General features: G+C 65.8%; 1 protein-coding gene across 6 annotated transcripts in view; it reads left to right on the forward strand.

Annotated features, from left to right (window-relative positions):
• The window catches only part of NFIC (nuclear factor I C), a 53,534-nt gene that overhangs the window by 18,221 nt on the left and 15,018 nt on the right, over nt 1-20,295 (forward strand). For all 6 annotated transcript variants that reach the window (XM_046637461.1, XM_046637460.1, XM_046637462.1 and 3 more), the window contains exons 3-5: nt 15,209-15,280; nt 18,734-18,808; nt 19,543-19,666. In XM_046637461.1, the coding sequence (XP_046493417.1) occupies nt 15,209-15,280; nt 18,734-18,808; nt 19,543-19,666 (271 nt within the window). The remainder of the gene's footprint in view (nt 1-15,208; nt 15,281-18,733; nt 18,809-19,542; nt 19,667-20,295) is intronic.

The raw sequence follows: 20,295 nt of genomic DNA on the forward strand, positions 1-20,295 counted from the left end.
TGAGACCCTGAAGGAAAAATAACTAAGAATCGGTTTTAAGATGGTGGAACGGAGCCCACCCTCCTGGTTGTGCCGATGGTAGATGCATAGGCCCTGAAGGCAGAGGGAACAGGTGAATGGAGAGCCGTGAACTGTGTTGAAGGGCCGGCTGGGCCAAGCCTGGGGCCCGGGGTCCCCATAAAGTGGACCCTGAGCTCAGGTGGTGGGAGGAGGGGCCTGAGGCTGGAGTGAGGGGACCCGTGTCAGCTGCTGTGCTGTCCCTCACTTGCTGTGTGACGTAGGGCAGAGCGCCGCCCTCTCTGGTCTGGGACTGTGAGGAGCCGAGGGTGGCAAGGGAGGGCCTTGCAGGCCACAGAGAGGGGCACGCTGGACCCCGAGCCACCGCCTCCGCCACTTTCATCTTCCTCCCGGCCGGGGAGACTAAGGCGGGCGGCACAGGGGGGAGGGCGTGTGTTTATCTGCCTAACGGACACCCTGTGCGTCTGTGCTCGCTCCCGGCCGTGCGAGGAGCGCCCCCCTCTCTGAGCCTCAGTTTCCCCATCTGTACATGGCGAGACTCAGAGCCGTGTCTGCCTCATTGAGGATGGGAGTCGGTGATCCCCTGAGAGCATACAGGAGGCGCTCAATTGATGCTCAGGCCCTTCCTGGCCCCCAGCCCCAGGAGGCAACGGGGAGACCTCGGTGCTGCTCTGCGCCCCCAGCGAACGCGCAGGGGCCCCTGTGACGCAGGCCGGCGACCGTGGGACGCCCCCCCCCCCCGCCCCGCTCCAGGTGTCCTGGCGGCCAGGTGGACAGCTGTCCGTCAGGGCGGGGAAGGTGGCCGCGCGGCCCGAGGGCCCGACGCCAGCGGCCGGGGTATTTATAGCGACAGCCGAGGACTCTGGGCTCGTGGTCAGCGGCCCCGAGGGACTGACAGGTGGGTGAGCCCACGAGGGGAGCCGCGTGGAGCGGGGCCGGAGGTCGGGGCGCAGGCCGCGGCTCCATGTGGCCTTCGGCAGGTGAAGTCGGCGGGGCCTCAGTTTCCCTCCCCGTCAAGGAGGGCCTGGCACGGCGGGAGCGCTGCAAGGCGGCTTCTTGCCCCAGAAAGGGGCACTTAAAAATGGTTAAAATGGTCAATGTTATGTTACATATATTTTCCCACAATAAGTCGTCGTTGTTAATAATAATAATAAATAGTGACGTGTCCTATGCGTGTAACGAAATGACAAGTAAGTAACTCATGGAAATAACCCCAGTGACGGTGGCGTAAGGACAGGTGTTACTATCGCGGCCGTCGTCCTCATCCTTGCCGTCGTTCTGGTCCCAGGTCTGCCCTCTGGCCCGCTGGGCACCCTTGGGCAGGTTCACGCCGTCTCTGTGCTCCCGTTTCTCCCGCGCAGAGGGGGCAGGGGGCGTGCGCGGAGTGGGCCTGACATCGTGTCCACGAGAAGGGGACCTTGGAGCGCGTGGCGGGGCACAGGGCTGCGGAGGGTCCCGGGGCGGCCGGCGAGGGAGGGCCGCCCCCAGGAGCCCGCGGAGGCGGGTGCGCGGCCTTGCACCTGTGGCGGCCACCCCGGCGCGGTGGGGCTGCAGTTGCCGCCCTGGCCCCGCGCCCGGGGCACCGAGGGGAGGCCGAGGGCAGCTCGGGACACCTCCGGCCCCCCCGCACGCCGGCCGCCAGCTGCTAGGCCGGCCCCTGTCCCTCCGGCCGCGTGTGGGCGGGAGTCACAGATGGTCAGGGCTGCCGAGCGCCCAGGGAGGGGTCGCCGGATGTCTTGTCCAGATGGGGAAACTGAGGCCCAGAGAGGCGCAGGGCATTGGCCGGGGCTGCCCAGCGAGGGCCCTTCCTCTGGCCGGTTCTGTTTCTTGACCGTCCAGAAGGTTCTAGAATTCTCCTGGCAGCCCGGTCCGGTAGCTGCAGGATTATTGAGCGCTTTTTTGGTATCGACACTCAAAGGGGCCACAGCAGGGGCGTGAATTTTCACAGCTGACCGTGTTCCACCTGGACGTCCGAAAGGTGGTCCTTTTGGCCCGAAATCCACGTGGAAAAGTCACTGAGACATTTGCATTTTTCTTTTTGGGTCCGAAGTCTTTGAAATCCGGCGTGAGCTTCGCGCTTGCGTGTCCATTCCCAGCGGCCACGTGCTCGGCGCCACCCGGCTCCAGGGCCCCTGAGTTCTAGAAGATTCCGAGGCAGGAGTCACCTTGGGGCCTTTGAAGATAGAAAGACGGTGTTCCCCCCCCCCCCGCCCGCACTGTGACATTGGGGCTGGGTCACCTCTGGGGGGCCATCCCGGGCACTGTGGGGGGCTGAGCGGCACCCACTCAATGCCAGGAGCCCCCCCAGTGTGACACCCACAGATGCCCCCAGACGTCACCCAGCGTCCCCTGGGAGCAGGGCTGGTCGAGAGCTGCTGGGCTCAGGGAAGCCTTGGGACTCTCTGAAGCGGGGTGACAGCCGCCCAGGAGGCGGGTCGGGGACCCCCAACGTGGGCCCCCCCACTTTAGAAGCCCCCCCAGCAAGTCTCGACGGCCCCGGAGCGGCAGGTCCCGGGGTTTCCGAGCATCCTGAGTCGTCTATGCTCGGGTTTTGCTTCTTGAAGGACAAGCTCCAGAATCCCGCGAGGTGGGTTCTAGAACATTCTGGGGGCAGGTTCCAGAACTCCCCGGAAGTTCAGGGTCCAGTCGAGTGAGCCTGTCCTCAGACGCCAGGGGACGGGGCAGAAGATTCTGGAAGAGAGGCCTGCGTGCGGGTTCAAGTTTCTCGGGCTCCCCCAGGCTGGTGGCGGCCCTGGGGGGACGTAGCGGGACGTCTGCATCTGGGGTGATGTGGCCCCCACTGTGTCTCCCGGCGCGCCCAGCCCCACGCCGAGCGCGCTTAGTAGGTCCTCTGGCGAAGGTGGTGGTCGTAACCGGCGATAGTGCCACCTGGCAGGAGACGGGCTGCCTGGTGTGTTCTGGCTCTCGGGGGCGTTTATGGGCGGGAGGGTGGAGGGCTCCCCACGTCAAACGCTTGGTCAAAACCAGGGGTGATGGGCACCCGTTGCCTTCCGCCTCCATCCCACCGAGGTCGCCGTGATCACCAACTGCATTTAACAGGTGGGGAAATTGAGGCCCAGAGAGGTAAAGCCGCTGGCCCAAGGTCACACAGCTAAGGGGCAGGGGCAGGATTCGAACCTGTCTCTGGGAGATGCGAGGGCCCCCAGGGGCTCCTGGAGAAGGGGCTATTTGGGGGGTGTCAGCGACCTCCCTAGATGTCCCAGGTCCCCCTCTTGGGGCCTAGAGGACTTTGGTGCTGGAGAGCGGGCACCAGGTTCAGCTGGATCAAGGAGCACTGTTGGGGGCTGCAGCCTGAGTGGGGGTGAATCAGCCTCTAACCTTTGACCTGGGGGAGCCCGGGGCGGGGGAGGGGCGGCCGAGGGTGTCCCTTCCTGTCTGTCTCTGTCTCTGTGTCTGTCTCTGTGTCTCTCCGGGTCCCCCCCTCCCGCCTGGGCCGGCTCCTCCCCACCCCCAGGCCCCCGGGGGCTGCCCGGAGGCGGCAGCGGCAGCTGAATGGGCCCCTTGTTCCCCGCCACGCCTGGCCTTGGGGTCACCCGGGGACAAGCCCTGGCTGCAAGCTGCCTTAAAGGGCCAGCACCCAGGGAGAAGGGAGGTGAGGGGCCGCCCCCTCCCAAGCCCCAGCCCTCCCGGAAGTGGGGGGGGAGGTGCCATATCCAGACCCCCCCCCACCCCTCCCACCCCCGACCCCCACATGGTGGGCCGGGTGGCCCCTGGGGCTGGGAGGCCCGCCTGGGGGAGGAGACTGTGCGGGCACAGTAGGACCCGGGTTTAAGCCTGGACGTAACCTTCTCCTCTGTGTGCCTCGGTTTCCCCATCTGCATCTGGGGCTCCTTGTGCCCACCCCCAGGAGCCGTGGGGCAGGTGGAATAGTCTCTGGGCCGGGGTTTGGTACACAGTCGGCGCTCTTGCTGTGCCCGTGGTGCGGTCACGCAGCCCCTGCGGCCTGGGCGTTCCCTGGCTGTGTGGACGGGCAGTTTGTCACCCTTCTCTGCCTCAGTTTCCCTTCACGGAGCACGAGGCAACAGCAGCGCCTGCTGGCAGGCATTAAGCCCGGGAAGAGAATTAAAAGTGTTGGGGAGCAGGGCCCCGGGTGGCGTTTACGGCTGCATTTATTGAGCGCCAGCTGCATACCAGGCCCCGCAGAGCGGGGTCCCCGATTGTAGCCCCGTTTGCCAGAGGGAGGAGCGAAGAGGGAGGCCGCCCAGCCTGCTCTGCGCCTCCGCCCTCCCTTCCTCTGGAGGCTGTGCAGCTTCAGGCTGCTCGCTCGCCCTCTCTGGGCCTCAGTTTCTCCTTCAGGGCCATGGGAGCGGCCCCCTGTCCACCTGCAGACGGGAAGCCGTCCACGTCACCCCCCTGAGGAGGGGACTCCGGGGTGGCCTGGCCCTCCCGCCCGGGCAGCCGACAGCCGGGACAGGCCTTATGTAAGCGGTTACGCAAGGGCGCTTACATAAGGAGGGGCGGGCCCGGCGGCGCCAGGCTCTTAAAGGGGCCCGGGGCCGGTGTCCCCTCGGGCCACGCCCCCGCGGAGGGAGCCTCGCACACCCCGACCCCCGTTCTGCGCCCCTTCATCCCCGTTATTATTATTGCCGTCGATGTTGTTTGCCAACCCTCTGATCTTCCCCGTGGCCGTGCGCAGCCCGCTCTGCTTCCCGCCGCCGCCGGCTGGTGCCTTCTCTCTCTGGCCTCAGTTTCCCCCCCAGTACAATGCGCCTGCGTCCTGGGACTGCTGAGGGAGAAGCGAGTGGAGACGCAGCGGGGGCTGGGAGCACGCGGGGAACACTGATTGAGCCCTTGCTGTGTGCCAGGCGCGCTTCTGGGTCCTGAGGACGTCACCGTGAGCAAGATGGGCAAAAGCCCAGGCCTCGTGGGGTGCACGGGGGGGGGGGGGGGGGGACACACGGGGAACATGCAGTCAGAACCGAGACGGGAGCCGAGGGACGGCTCGTCCGGGAGGCCTTGGGGGAAGGAACCAGCGTGCGCAGATCTGGGGAAGGTGCTCCAGGCAGAGGCACAGTGTGTGCAAAGGCCCTGGGGCAGGATGGGCCTGGTGTCTGGAGGAACAGCGAGGAGGCCGTGTGGCTGGAGCAGAGGGAGGAGGGGGAGAGAGGGAGGAGGGAGGGCGGGGAGGGGACGGGGCAGGTCGTGCGGGGTCTGGGGGGCCGCGGGGAGGACTTGGCTTCCGGCCCAGGGAGGGGAGCCTGGAGGGCTGCGGGCAGAGGTGGCGGGTCGGACTCGGGGGCTCCGGGCGCCCTCTGGCCACTTTGGGGAACAAGCGCCGTGGGGACGAGGGTGGAGCACGGGGTCGGGTGGGGGGTGACGGGCGGCCAGGCAGAGGCGGGCCCAGGGGCCGGGAGCTCAGTGGACGAGCTGAGGGGCCCCACACTTGGGTCCCATTCCCGCTCCTCAGGGCCCGTCTCGGCCCCGTGCCTCAGTTTCCCCATCTGTGCCAGGGCCGTGGTCACCCGTGCCTGCAGAGTGGCCCCTGCGCGGCGGGCACCCGGGCCGTGACGGCCACAGTGAGGCGGGAGGCTGGGGATGGCCCCTCGGGGGCAGGCGAGCGACCCTGCCTCGTTCCTGTGACCCGGGACCCCGGCCACAGGGCCTCTGCCTGCTCTGTTCCCGCCCGGAAGGGCGTCCAGCCTGGCGTGACGCTGTCCCTGCCCCATGGGACAGCTGGGGAAACTGAGGCTCAGAGAGAACTTGGGGTGGCCTGGAGTCACATGGCCGGTTAGGGGCAAGGGGAGGCCGTGAGCGGCTCGCTGCGTGGGTCTGATGCCCCAGGACCAAGGCGGCGCCCCTGGAACAGGTGGCCGGGCTCCCAGCCTCTCACTGGGCCTCAGTTTCCCAATCTGTGAAACGGGGCCAGGAGGAAGGACTGGACACGGGGAGAGGCTGCGAGGGTTTCCGCGGCCACCTGGGGTCCCACCTGGAAGCCGCCCTCCTGGGCTGGGGGCTGGACCGGCCACCACCCCCGGGGGGCTGCACCCCCACTGCGCCCCCCCCCCCCCGCCTCTGCCAGGCCCAGACATGGTCACTGGGGTGGCTGAGTCTCCACAGGGGCTCGAGTCCTGGCTGTGTGCTCGGTCCAGTTGCCCAACCTCCCTGGGACCTCTGTGCTTGGCAGACTCCTAGTCATACATCAAAGCCCCGGCTCCCGTGTCCCCTCCTCCAGGAAGCCCCTCCTGGGCCCCCAGGCCAGGTTTCTGTCCCTTCCTTGGACTCATCCTGCTCCAGGGCCCTCCCTCCGATATGCGGGAGCAGTTGGGGGAGTTTCTCCAAAGATGATTTCTGCTGATTCTCAAAGGCCCATGGGGACCAAGATGGACCACCCCTGGGTGACATTCCACACTCCGCCCCGGGCCTGCGGTCAGACGTCTCTTACGTCACCATTGGTCAGGGTCCCATTCCCCTAATCCTGGTCTTTCCCTCTGAATCTCCCCGATTTTCCCAAATTTCCTCAGATTCCTTTGTCCGACCAGCATTTATTTTGCACCTGCTGTATGTCAGCCCCTGTCAGGATAATCCTGCTTATTCCAGCAGTGAGCATGTATTAGGTGCCCGCTGTGTATCAGGCTCTGCTGGAGTAAGCAGACCCCCTTGTCTGAAAGCATCTATTGAGTGCCCGCTGTGTGCAAGCACTTATTGAGCACCGACTGTGTGCCAGGCTCCAGGAAGACAGGCCCTCCCGGGAAGGCAAGGGGAGGAGAAAAGTCTCTCACCGCCCAGCCCCTCGGGCTCCCGCTCTCTCCTTTCCAACCCACGTCACCACTGTGGGCCCAGGCCCAGAGAGGGGCAGGGCTGGCCTGAGGCCACACAGCACGGGCAGGACACGGCCCTGCTCTGGAGCCCCCTCCCTGGCAGCCGCCGCTCTCTGGTCCGCACTGCGGCCACCATGGCTTCCGGGGCCTGCCCGTCCCCTCCTGCGGCCACACGTGTGCGTCCGGCCCGTGGGCACATGTGGCTCGCGGAGGTCCCCCCCCCCCCGCCCGCCGCCCGGGCCTGCCAGGGAGGCGGAGGCCTCGGCTGGCTGCCCGAGAGCCAAGAATTCCCTCCGGTGTAAACAGCGGGTTATTTTGGGTCGGGCCCGGTGGCGCTGACACGTGTGACATTGGAGGGACCAGGAGGGGCGCGCGGTATTTTTAACCCCGGCGCTCGCATCCCCGGGCGGCCGAGCGCCCAGAGGGACCCGGGCCGCCTGGCACGGCCGCCACCCTGCTCGGACCACCCCCCCCCACCCCGGGGAGGGGAGGGGACACGGCCGGGGTCCCCCGTGTGCGCCCCACCCGGGAGGGGACCCGTGCCAGCCCGTCCTCCCGCGCACACAAAATGGCCGCCCGGCCAGAGAAGCATCTGGAAGCCGGGGGAGGGAGAGTCGAGAAGATGGCCGCCCGGTGGTGATGTCACAAGGTGGCGTGGCCGCCCCGGCTGGGCCGGGTCCCCGGGGTTGGGGGCCTCCAGGGTTGACGGCCGGACCCTCCACCCCGTGGGGCCCCGAGGCCGAGGCCGGGCTGGACGACGGGGACGACGGGGACAGGGTACGGCCAGCGCCGCCACCCCCGGCCCGAGGTGTCCCCGAGCGTCGGAGGGCCGGCCGCCAGGCCGCGGGGCGCGGGGGCGGTGGAAGGGGAGAGAAAGTTCTTTGAAAGTGACTCCGGCAGCTTGGCTCGGGCCCAGGCGGCAGAGGGAGAGGGAAAGTGCGGGCCAGACTCGGGCCGCGGCCGCGGGAGGGGCGACGGCGGCCGGGAGGTCACCGCGCGCTGCCCGGCGTCCCCGGGCCGGTCCCCAGAGGCTGGGGAGCGCCCTGCCCGCCAGCTCTGCCCGTTTCCTCGACGGGCCTGGGCACAGCCGGGCGGAGGCTCGGATGTTCCAGGCGAGGATGCGGGGCTCAGAGAGGGAAAGGGCTGTGGCTGGGGTCACACAGCGTGGGCCACACAGAGGGCCGGCCTCAGGGGGGCAGGAGAGGGACGTCGGGGGAGGCGGGGTCGGTACCCGGATTCCTGGAAGCCCGGGGCACATTCAGTTGGCCTGAGTCCTCCCACGGCGGTGACCTCACGGGGCAGCACGTGGTGTCGGCCTCGGTCGTTACTGTGTCCCCAGAGCGTGGGGCACGGCCGGGTATACAGCAGGCGCTCGATACATGAGTTGCATGAAGGACTTACACTTTCCCCTTGGGTTTGCGTGGACCCTGGGAGGGGGTGGGGGCGCAGGTGACACAGCAGGTGGTGACATAAGTGGACGTCCTCGGGGTCCGCTGCCGGCACACTTCTCGGGAGGGGGCTAGGGACGTGAATCTTTGAACCTCTGGAACGTCAAGTCCAGGTTCTGTGCCGGGGGCTGTGGACACACTAAGCGCTTTGGAGCAGAGACCTGAATAAAGCGAGGGGGCGGGCCCGGCACCAGCTGTGGAACAGAGCTCCAGGCGGAGGGCACAGCCTGTGCAAAGGTCCTGGGGCAGGCATGTGGGAGGAGCAGCGAGGAGGCCGTGTGGCTGGAGCAGAGGGAGGAGGGAGGGCAGGGAGGGGACGGGGCAGGTCGGGCAGGGCCTGGGGGGCCACGGAGAGGACGCAGCTTCCATATATTTAGGGACCCAGACGGAGCCCAGTGTGATGGCGGCCAGGACCGAGGTTTGGCCGGGGGACCAGGGAGGGTGTGCGCGGGGCCGAGGGCCAGGGTCGCGTGCGCGGAGCTGGGATTCCAGGGCCTGGCTTTGCTTCTCTCTCTGGCCGCCGGCGGGAGGCGGACGTGGCAGCGGCCGAGCCAGCGACGCTTGGAAGCCGCCGGGCCCGAGAGGAAACCCCAGAGCCGCGGCGGACACGCGCCCGGGCGGGAGCCAGTGACGCTGGGGGCTCGGCTGGCCGGGCCTGTCCTCATCCCGAGGCGACGATCATGTGACCCCCAGCCCCGAGAGACCAGAGACTTTGCTGTGTGTGTTGTGGTGACAAAACTCTCGTCACATCAAAGTCACCATTTTAAGCATTTTCAGGGCACAGCTCAGCGGCATGAAGCACATTCCCGTTGCTGTGCCACCATCCCCTCCATCCATCTCCAGAACTTTCCATCTCCCCAAACTGCAGCTCTGTCCCCATGAAACACTGACTCCCACCCCTCCCCCAGCCCCGGGTCCCCCATCCTTTCTGTCTCTGTGGATGTGGCTCCTCTGGGGACCTCCTGTGAGTGGACCACACAGTGTGTGTCCCTCTGTGTCTGGCTCACGTCCCTGAGCATCACGTCCTCCAGGTCCCTCCACGCGGGAGCAGGTGTCAGGATCTCCTTCCTTTTCACGGCTGCGTAGTATTCCAGGGTGTGATGGACACACTGTGTGCGTCCGTCCCCCATCCACGGCCACCCCGGTTGCCTCCACCTCTTGTGACTGTGGTCGTGAGTCACCCTGACCCCTGCTTCTGACCCTTGGGCTGTCTCCGCAGTGGCGAGGTTGCTGGCAGTGGGGTCCGTCACTCTCTGACTTTTCCGGGAGCCGCCAGCTGCTCTCCGCCCGGCCGCCCCGTCTCACGTGCCCCCGACGTCACCCGTGGGCTCCCGTCCCCCCCCCCCCAAAATGTCCCCGAAGCTAGACAGGTTCTAGAATAAAACTCCGTTTGAGTCACAGCCCTTCCCCGGGCTCAAGAGTGACCCCAGGGTCCCCCGTGGCCCCACGGGTTCCAGCGCCCCATTCCTCCGTCCCCAGCGCTGACGTCACCTCCTCCAAGGGGTCCTCCCTGACTTCTCTGCCAAGAGCCGCCCTCGGTCCCTCGGGACTGAGAAGGACGTGAAGTGATGCCACCCCTCGTCGCCGTCTGTCTCTGGTCCTGCCCACTGCCCGGCACGTAGTAGGTCGTCCCTGAGCATCTGCGGGACGCGGGCCGGGTGGCACCTCCGTCCCCCGGTGACGGGATGGAGGGGTTGCCCGGGGGGGAGGGCAGGGCGAGTTGGAGGCCGCGGCGGCGCCTTTGTCATGCGCGGGGACAGGCCCCTTGGGCTCGTGGCCACAGCGAGAAGGAACAGTCCGTCCCCACTGTCAGCGGATCCAGTTTACCTTTCGATTGTCGCCGAGCTCACGTGTTTGTTTGAGCGGAAAGCTCCAGGGGGTGGTGACATTCCGGCTGCACGTGACTCTCGGGGCCCCGGGAAGCCGAAAGAACTGGTCCCCGGCCAGGCCGGGGTGTCACAGCTGCGGGGGAGGGCCAGAGTCTCGCTTAGACTAGCGTGAGTGTGGTTGGCTGTGTTTCGTGGGTGGTGCTGAAGGGCCTCCGGTGTCTCTCGGGGACCCAGGGCTTTGAGGAACGTCCCGGAATGAGCGGAGGGCGTGAGCCATGCGGATGCTGAGGGAACAGAGCTCCAGGCAGAGGGCACAGCCCGTGCAAAGGCCCTGGGGCAGGCGTGTGGGAAGAGCAGTGAGGAGGCCTCTGTGGCTGGAGCAGAGGGAGGAGGAGGACAGAGGGAGGAGGGAGGGCAGGGAGGGGACGGGGCAGATTGTGCAGGGCCTGGGGGGCTGCAGGGAAGACTCAGCTTCTCCCCAAGGGAGGGGAGCCTGGAGGGCTGCGGGTGGAGGAGGGGGAATCCCAGCCCGGGGCTCTGTCCTCCTGATCCCAACACGGGGATCACCCCAAACTACTGACTGCAAGGGCCCCGGGGCCTCCCTTTGCCAAAGACACGGGACCCGGATGTGAGGCCTCGGGGTGTCTGGGTGTTGATTCCAGGCCCCTCGCCGTGCGCTGGTGCTTTGTGAGTTTGAATATGCCGTTGCTTGTCTTTGTGCCTCAGTTTCCCCATCTGAAAAACAGGGACGATAATCACGTGTGCCTCGTGGAGGAGTTTTGGAGATTAAATGAGTCCGGAGGTGAAACTGGCAGCCCAACATAGTCAAAGGAATGACTCACTAAGTGTTAATTATTGGAATATGCCATTTCGCACAGAGTGGCCCGGTCAGTACTCCTGGTCTCAGCCCCTCGCCCGCCAGGGGCCGCATCCCCGGCTTGTGTGACCTCCCTTGCCCGAGGTTCAGCCTGAAGTCATCCTCCTGGTTTATTCGCTGACTCTGTGCCTGTCACCCCCCCCCCCCCCCCCCCCCCACAGGACGTCAGGGCCACGATGGTGGGGATTTTTGTCCCTGTTGGCCACTGCTGTGTCCCCCGGGGCATCTGACACCCAGGAGGCGCTCAGCCGTCAACCTGCTGCGTGGTCAAAAGAAAGAAGATGGATGAAGAAACGGAGGCTCAGAGACATCGAGGAACTTGCCCAAGGACACACAGCTGGAAGTCGGCCGACTTTGAGTAAAGGGCCAGATAGGAGACACTTTAGAGCTGGAGGTCACTTATGGTTTCTGTCACACGTTCTTTCTCCTTTGAGGATCCTTTAAAAATAGACAAGACCCTTTCTTTTCCTTATTGCTTCCGCTAAGGAGCCTTTTTCGATTTTTTTTTCCTAGTCACTCCGCCCCCTGGAGCTTTCCTGTCACAGCTGCTTTATGTGTCTATGGTTTATACAAAACCAGCAAAATTCTGGAGCCCCCTCACCCCCTAGAATCACTGACAATGGACGGATCTGAAACGGGCTCTCTGAGCCGGGCCTCAGTTTCCCAGCCTCGTCCGACGGTGCCAGGGGGCTCTGACCGTGGCGAGAACTCGGCCCGGGGTCCGTCTGTGCAGCCGGGGGTCTGAGGAGACGGAGAGAGGGGGAGTGGTCGGTGCTGGGTTTTTCCTGATTTCTCACGGAAACATCCAGAGCAGCTCAGCCCAATTGACCTCTCCGTGATGGGGGCACATTCGGCGCCGTCTGATGTGGTCGCCACCAGCCACGTGGGGCACGGAGTATTGACAGGTGACCGGTGCGTCGGAAGTCTTGGAAATTTAAGTTCAGGGCAGCTGATTTTTTTTTTTTTTTTTTGAGGAAGATCAGCCCTGAGCTAACTGCTGCCAATCCTCTTCTTTTTTTTCTTTTCTTTTTTTTTTTGTGCTGAGGAAGACTGGCCCTGAGCTAACATCGTGCCCATCTTCCTCTACTTTGTATTTGGGACGCCTACCACAGCATGGCTTGACAAGCGGTGCCGTGTCTGCACCCAGGATCTGAACTGGGAACCCCGGGCCGCTGAAGCGGAACGTGCGCACTTAACCGCTGCACCACCGGGCCGGCCCCAAGGGCAGCTGATTTAAATGTCAAGTCGCGTGTGGCTGGTGGCTCCCGACGGCCCCGGGGTGGGGGTGGGCGTTTCCAGGAGCCAGTGACGGACGGGCAGGTGGTCACCGGGGGGATCGGAAACAGTTCACGGTGTCACAGACGAGAAAGGAAGACGGCAAAGGACAGAGGAAGGAGGTCCTGACACCTGCTCCCACGTGGATGGACCTGGAGGACGTGATGCTCAGGGACGTGAGCCAGACACAGAGGGACACACACTGTGTGGTCCACTCACAGGAGGTCCCCAGAGGAGCCACATCCACAGAGACAGAAAGGATGGGGGACCCGGGGCTGGGGGAGGGGTGGGAGTCAGTGTTTCATGGGGACAGAGCTGCAGTTTGGGGAGATGGAAAGTTCTGGAGACGGATGGAGGGGATGGTGGCACAGCAACGTGAATGTGCTTCATGCCGCTGAGCTGGGCACAGAAAAATGGCTAAAATGGTCAATTTGATGTTCTGTCTGTTTAACCACAACCTGAAAATGAAATTGAGAAGAATTGGCGACGGCGCAGACTCCCGCGTCCTCGGATAGAATTTCCTCCGTTCCCTTGTTTCCCGTATTTTCACTCTGTTCCTGTTACTTAGAATCGAGAACACGCTGGTTTAAGTTCAAACACGCCCCCCCCCCCCCCCCCCCCCCCGCCCTCCCGGGGCTGGAGAAGGAAGAGAGCGTCTGCACGCCCCCAGGGACCCCCGGGGACCCCGGCCTGGCCTCACGTCGGGCGCCCACCGAGGCCCCTCTCCTGCGTGGGCTCAGGATTGTTCTGGAAGAAACGGAGCCGAGGGCTGTGGATCGGGAAGCGGGAAACGGAACCGTCCCCACTGGCAATGACATGACGGTCGGCGTAGAAAACCCAAGGAAAAAAAAGCCCTTGGACCTCAAGACAAGGTTGACACTCAAGGCTGGGACAGGAGACCCAGGAGCCGACACGAAGAGCGCAGCCCTGCCGGCGTCCCCACCCTGTCCTGTGTCCCCGCCGGTTTGGCGCCCGCCCTCCGACCCGGGTTGTCAGCTGGCTCAGCGACCCAGCATCCCCGGTGAGCGGCTTGCTTCTCTTCCCATTTTACAGACCAGGAAACTGAGGCTCAGAGAGGTCGTGTGGCCGGCCAGAGGTCACACAGCGAATATCAACGAGATAAAGGCTCCACGCTGGAGCCCGCCCGTTGCTTTTCGTGGTGCCCAGTACCAGCACCCAGCCCAGAAACAACAATGACGATGTTAATAATAGTAACAAAGCTCCCTCCGATGGCTGACATGCGGACCACGTGCCAGCCGCGGTTTGGAGCGCCTCACGGCATTGGGACCACCTGGCCCTGCACAGAGGGCATCGGGGGACGTGCTGTGGTTGTGCCCATTTCGCAGACATGCAAAGAGGCACAGAGAGGGCAGGCGATGGGCCTGAGGCACACAGCCCAGCTGCCAGGTCCCCAAGCAGGAGCCGCGGGCCGGGCTCAAGACGCACTGCCCCCCCCCCCCCGCCCCCCGGGAGGCGCCGAGTGCCAGGCGGGCGGCGCGAGTGTGGGCGCCCGGCCCCAGAGGGTCCTGTGCCCGCGGCCTGGAGCCCGCGCGGCCGGCTGCCCAGGCTGGGCCCTTCCCAACGGCGGGGCTGGCCAAGCGGGACTGGCCGCCTCCGAGGGGCCGCCGGCTGCCCAGCCCGGGGTGGCCGCAGGGCACGGGGCCCAGCCAGGCACGGTCCCCTCAGCCACCGCCTGGCCCCGCCTGGCCCGGCCAGCGAGGGCTGCCCGCATCCATGCTGTCGTGGGTGGGGAAACTGAGGCACGGGCCCGCTCCCGTGCCGCTACGGCAGCCTCAGTGACTATTCCCACAACAACCCCGACGGCACTGACGCTCCAGAGGGGACGTGACCTCGGAGGCTGCAGGGCTGGGATGGGGACTCGGGCGTCGGACCCCAGAGGCCAGTGGCTCCCGCACGCCCGACCCCGTGACCCTGAATAAAATAACCCCCGGACTTTCGCCGCTCCCCCCTCGGTTTTCCTCGTCTGTGAAATGGGTACGTCACCGTCCCAGCCCTGTGGCTCCTGCCCTGTCACCGATGTCGTGTCTGCTGGGACCCACAGAGCGCCGCGTGTGCGGCCATCGTAGGGGTTTCAAATAACAGTAATAATAGCGACGTGACGGACATCACCTTGGCGGGTCTGGAGGCCTCCTCCCGCCTGGAGCGCGGCCCCTCTGTTGTCTCCCGCCACCTCCTGGCCACCTGGTCAGGCCTGGGCGATGCTCACGCCCGCTTGAAAGAGGAGAAAACGGAGGCTCAGAACAGTTGATCGACTTACCTGAGGTCACACAGCATGGACTTCCTGGCTTTGGGGTGTGGCAGGAGGGAGGGTTTCTCTGATGGGGATTCGGGCCGCTTCTGACCTGAGAGGGCAGCGGGGGTGCGGGGTACCGGGGTTGCAGCCGGTGGGGGGCGCAGGGGCCGCAGAAGGAGCTGGCGCCAACACGGCGAGGGTGCTGTCTGCCAATGAGCCGGGTTATTTTTAGATACGTGGGGGGAGGGCAGGTGCTGGGGGGAAGGGAGCCCCCAAGTGAGGTGGGTGGGCAGGGGTGCTGCCACTGCCGAGGGATCCCCCTCAGCCCCCTCTGTGGGCCACCAGGCCTTGGAGGGCAGAGGCCGAGGGCTCAAGGACTCGTCTCTCTGGGCCTCAGTTTCCCCATCTGTAAAGTGGGCATAGCGACAGCTCCTACCTCACGGGGGTAAGCAGGATTCAGTGTTACCCTCACTGCACGGGCAGGGAAACTGAGGCTGAGTTCTCGCCGCATGCCAGCACGTAGGAGTACCGGCGCCCCGGGGACCCTCGCTGGCGCCTGCAGGTGCCGGGTTGAATGTCCAGACGCCCTGGGGCAGCAGCCGAGGGAGGGGGCCCGGCCGACCCCCGGGGCCTGCGGGTTCGGGGACCCCTGCTCCACGGCACCGGCCCAGCCTCCTGGGAGGGGCGGTCCCTGCAGTGTCACCATGTGGTCCTCCCTCTCTTTGCAGACGCGGAGCAGAGCGGCAGCCCCCGGGCGGGCATGGGCTCCGACCAGGAGGACAGCAAGCCCATCACGCTGGGTGAGTGTGGGGCCCCGGCCCCTCGATTTGGGGACCGTCGTCCGACCCCCCCGCCCCGTGGGAGCGGGACCCTCGCGAGTGTAATGGATTCGTCCCTCGCAGCCATGCTGGGGGTCGGGCGCCGCTGTGGTTCCATTGTGCAGAAGGGGAAACTGAGGTTCAGAGAGGTTCGGGGGCGCCCGGGGAGCTGGGCGTGGAGCCCACGGGCCTGAGCTGCCCGCGTCTGGGCTCCGGGGGGCTCACCCCACGGGGAGGCCCCAGACGGCCCGCGGTTCCTGGATGAGGGACAGAGGAGGACGGGCAGGTTCTGGGGGGGCAGTGGGGGAACTGGGAGCGGAGCCTGAAGACCCGTCCTCGCCCCCCGTCTGTCCTCCCCAAAGTGGTCAGAGGGTAGCCGGGAGCCCCTGAGTCGGGTCTGCCCTCCTCCACTCGCAGCCCTCCAGGCTCCCCTCCCCCTGGGGAGAAGCCCGAGTTCTCTCTCCCCCTTGCTCCCTCTGCTCCAGCCGCACAGGCCTCCTCGCTGTTCCTCCAACACGCCAGGCCCAGTCCTGCCCCAGGACCTTTGCACGGGCTGTGCCCTCTGCCTGGACAGCTAACTGCCCTCCCTCTCCAGATGACCCAGGTCTCAGCTCACGGTCCCCCCTCTCAGAGCCATCTTCCCCGAGCTCCCCCAGCTCAAGCAGCCTCAGCTGCTATTGTTGGGCGCCCTCTGTTTTATTTCCCCTGGAGGAAGTTGGTGATGGCATATGTGTTCGCCCCGTTGCTTAGCGATTCTGTCCGCGTTTGCTTCTCTCTCCTAATGGAACGTCACCTCCTCGAGGGCCGACGTTTTCATCCGTCTTGCTCACCCCTGTGCCCTTGGTGCCTGGAACAGGACCTGGTACACAGGAGGCGCTCAATAAGTATTCGCAGCACGAAAGAAAGGAGAGAGGGACAGATGAAGCAGAGGGGAGGAGAGAAACTCCAGGGAGGGTATTTCAGGGACCAGGAAGGAAAGAAGAGATGGAAGGAACAGCGGGTGGGGAGGGCCGGCTCAGGGTGGCCGGATGGTTCCAGAAGGTTCGCAGGGCGGGCCGGGCCGCTCCTCACTGGCCCTGTGTGACCCCGAGGCCTCCCTGGCCTCCTGCTGTCCCCAGGCGCCTCCCTCCCGGCCAGATGTTCAGGGTCGGCGGGGGGGGTGGGCTGGCCTGCTCCCGGGGGAGCTCGGGCCACTGCAGGGGTCACTTCCTCCGGCCGTCCACCCGCCAGGGAGTCCCCGGGGCTGGAGTGCGCGCTCCGCACAACAGGAAGCCCCGGAGGGAGGGTGCGGGGCTGCTGACACCAGCTGGCCAGCTGGGGCGGCAGGAAACGGCCACGGCCACTTCCCCTGGACACCAGGGGCCACCGCCCTGTCCGCAGGGATGTCCGGGCGCCAGCCTCCCAGCGTGGCCCCGGGGCGGACAGTAAGTGTTCAATAAACGGGGCGCGCACAGCTTGTCGCCGGGGAGGCCGGGGTGGCCGGGGTTCCCAGACCGGCCAGCCGTGGCTTGGGTCTGGGACAGTGGCCTGGGAGCCGGTCCCCGCGGTCCCTGCTGCCCCCTGGGGGCCCAAAGGAGAACTGCTCCCCGCCCCCACCCCCGCCTCCACCAGGACCCCGGTCCCGCCTCCTCTGTGCCCCGTCGCCGGCTCCTGTGCTCCCGCCCTGTTGGCCTCCAGCCGGCTCCTTTGCTCCCGCCCTGTTGGCCTCCAGCGCGCCGGGTGCCTTCCAGCCCCAGGGACTTTGCACGGGCCGTTCTCGCCGCCGGGAACATCGTGGCCCTCGGGGAGGGGGCAAAACCCCGCGCTGAGCAGCATCCTGCTGACCGCGGCCTCTGCGCAGGCTCGGTTCCCGGTGCTTCCCGCGTGGCACCGCGTGTGCGCCTTGCTCGGCCCGACCGTGAGGTTGGTGGGGAAATGTCACCCTCTCCGCGAGGCCCTCTGGGAGCCCTTTGTGTGAAATGGGTCCCTCCTCCCCGCCCCCGCAGCTCCCCCACCCCACCTGCCCGACCTCTGTTTGACTTTATAATCCTTTCCCACATTTTTTATTGTGGTAAAATGTACAAGATAGAAAATGCATCCTTTTACCCATATTAAAATGTACAATTCAGTGTTGTGCACCGTCACCTGTGTCTAGTTCCAGAACATTCCATCATCCCAAAAAGAAACCCCGTCCCCATTGGCATCACCCCCACCCCCTCCCCAGCCCCTGGCCCCCACGAGCCCGCTCTCTGTCTGTGGATTGGCCTGTTCTGGACGTTTCACGTCAATGGGGTCACACGCCGTGTGTCCTTCTGTGTCTGCTCCTCTCCCTGAGCGTCGTGTGTGCAGGTCCGTCCACGTGCGGCTGTGTCAGGGCCTCGCTCGTCTTCCCGGCTGCGTAATATTCCAGTGTGTGGCTGGACCACATTTTGTGTGTCCGTCGTCCACCAGTGGCCAGTGGGCGGGTCCAGTCTGGGCTGTGGTGAATGTGCTGCCATGAATGTGGGAGCACAGGCTTTTCACTTACTGAGCTCCGTGCCCTCCGCCCAGGCTGCACTGGGGCCCAGGAGGGCAGCCACTCCCATGGGTCTCGTTCCCGGCGAGCTTCTTGACGACACGGGTCCTGCCTGTGAGGGCGCCGCGGCCGGGACAGGCCTGCTCCGAGCTGTCCGAGGTTGGCCAGGGCTCCCACCCTGCTGCAGCCAACCTCAGTTTCCAAATCCGTGAAATGGGTTCAAACCACCCCAGTGGGCAGAGGAGGGTCCCTCTTCCTTTGACGTTAGGCAGGAGGGGCTCTGGGGACCTGGGGGTTTTGACTGCGGCCCGTGGACCCTCCAGGCGGCCGGTGGTTCTGAGCCCCCGCTGTCCGCCGGGCGCTGGGCAGAGACACCCCTGCCGGTGGCCCGGAGCTCCCAGCCTGGAGGGAGAAGGATGTGGAACCGTCGTGTCGCAGGGGCGATAAATGATGCAAGGGGGGCAAGCGGCCGCCTAGGAATCCAGCTTCACATGTCACAACCACCCAGATGATGGGGACACAGTCCCCACCTTCTAGATTACAGAGCGTTGAGGCTCGGGGAGGGGAAGCGGCTTGCCCAAGATGCCAGGCCGAGTGGGCGCCTGAGCCGGGCTTTGAACCCGGGTCCAGCCTCCACTGGCATGCCCCGGATGAAGGCGAGGCTGGATAAGAGGCCTCCCCGGGGGAGGGGACCCTGGCTGGGGCTGCAGCGAGGACGACGGGGGAGGGGCTCAGGAAGGTCGGCTCCCGGCGGGGTTGGGGGGGTCGCGGAGGGACGCCCCCAGCGGGCTGGAGGGGCTCAGCTGGCCGTGCTGCTGCCGTGGGGACGGAGGAGGGGACCTGCCGGGGAGCCTGGGCGGCCCCGGTGGTGGGGGGACGAGGAGGGAAACGGACCCGGCTCCGCAGCCGCCCGCTGACCCCCCGCGTTCTCCCTGTTCCAGACACGACTGACTTCCAGGAAAGCTTCGTCACCTCCGGCGTGTTCAGTGTCACCGAGCTCATCCAAGTGTCCCGGAGTGAGTGTCCCCGCCCACCCTGCGCTGGGACCGGAGGCGGGAGGGGCTTCGGGAGGGAAAGGGTCCCAGGGGGAGGGGAGAGGCTTGGGGAAGAGGAAGTAGCCGCCCCCCCCAACACTCCCCCTCGTCCCCTGCAGCCACCCTCTGTCACCAAGCCAGGCTTCCTAGGAAGGGCGGCCTCCAGGCCCCTCCCAGAGCCCAAGGTCAGGGTGACAAGTTCCTCCCCAGGAAACAGACTCCAAAGGCTGAGTGGAGGATTTGGAGGACCTTCCACCAGCATCCCTCCTTCCTGGGGCCTCCCCCCGCCCCCCTAGAGGGTCCCACCCCACACCCACCATGCTTCCTGTCCCCTTCCCTATGGATCTGCTGGGGACCCCCTGCCCTCCCCCTGACACCCCCGTTTGAACCTCACCCCAGGGAGCTCTGGGCGCTGTCCCGCCTTATCCCTGAGCACCACCCTCTCTGTGCAGATCAGCAGAGCCTGGCTTCTGGGGGAGCCGGGGAGAGCTGGGCTCCGGTTCTGGCTACGCCTCTGCCTCACAGTGTGACCTTGGCCTCTCTGGACGGCCTTGGGCTTCTGATCCGTAGAATAAGCCCACTTTTGGCCAAATTAGGAACCAGCCCGGGTTTGCAAAAGGGGTTCCCCTTTGGACAAATGGCCCCCAGACGGCTCTCCCCACCCCTCCAGGGTAAATTGCTCCCTCCCTCATTCTCCTCTGTGTCGCCCCCTGCAGCACCCGTGGTGACTGGAACAGGACCCAACTTCTCCCTGGGGGAGCTGCAGGGGCACCTGGCCTACGACCTGAATCCAGCCAGCACCGGCATGAGAAGAACGCTACCCAGCACTTCCTCCAGTGGGTACGTGCCCCGGTCCCCATCTCCATCTGGGGCATTTCACGACCCCTCACCCACCTCCATGTGGCCCCACTTGGTTCATTCCTTTCCCTGGAATGCCTTTTTTCACGGTCCACTTGGGCAACTCCTACTCATCCTTCAAAACCCAGCCCTGAGTGCCCTGACACCCACTCGGGGTTCCCACCGCCTGGTGTCCACGGGCCCAGCCCTTGAGACTGCACGAGGATGCAGACACCCGCTTCTTGCTGAGACAGGCCGTGTGCTGTGACCTGATCACCCTGCGTTGGCCTCAGTTTCCTCATCTGTAAAATGGGATCAGAATCCCACCGGGTTGTTCTCAGGATTACAGTGGTCAGCCAGGCCTTTGGGGCTCGGGTGTCCACCCTGCTAGTTTGCCCTGTGACCTCGGCCGGGTCCCTCCCTGCCTCTGGCCCCACGTGTCCCATCCAGGCAACGGGCAGGATGGCACAGGTGTTAACTGAGAACCGGCTCTCCCACAACGTCTCTCGCGATAGCACCCGCCTCGCCCCGCCCCCTCGGGACCGGAAGTCCCAAAGCCCGCCCCGCCCCCCCACCCCGCCCGCCCCCCTCCGCGTCTCCGTGGTAACCGGCGTGCGTTCTTCCTCCCTCGC

This window comes from Equus quagga, chromosome 14, assembly GCF_021613505.1.
Source record: "Equus quagga isolate Etosha38 chromosome 14, UCLA_HA_Equagga_1.0, whole genome shotgun sequence".
Lineage (NCBI taxonomy): Eukaryota > Metazoa > Chordata > Mammalia > Perissodactyla > Equidae > Equus > Equus quagga.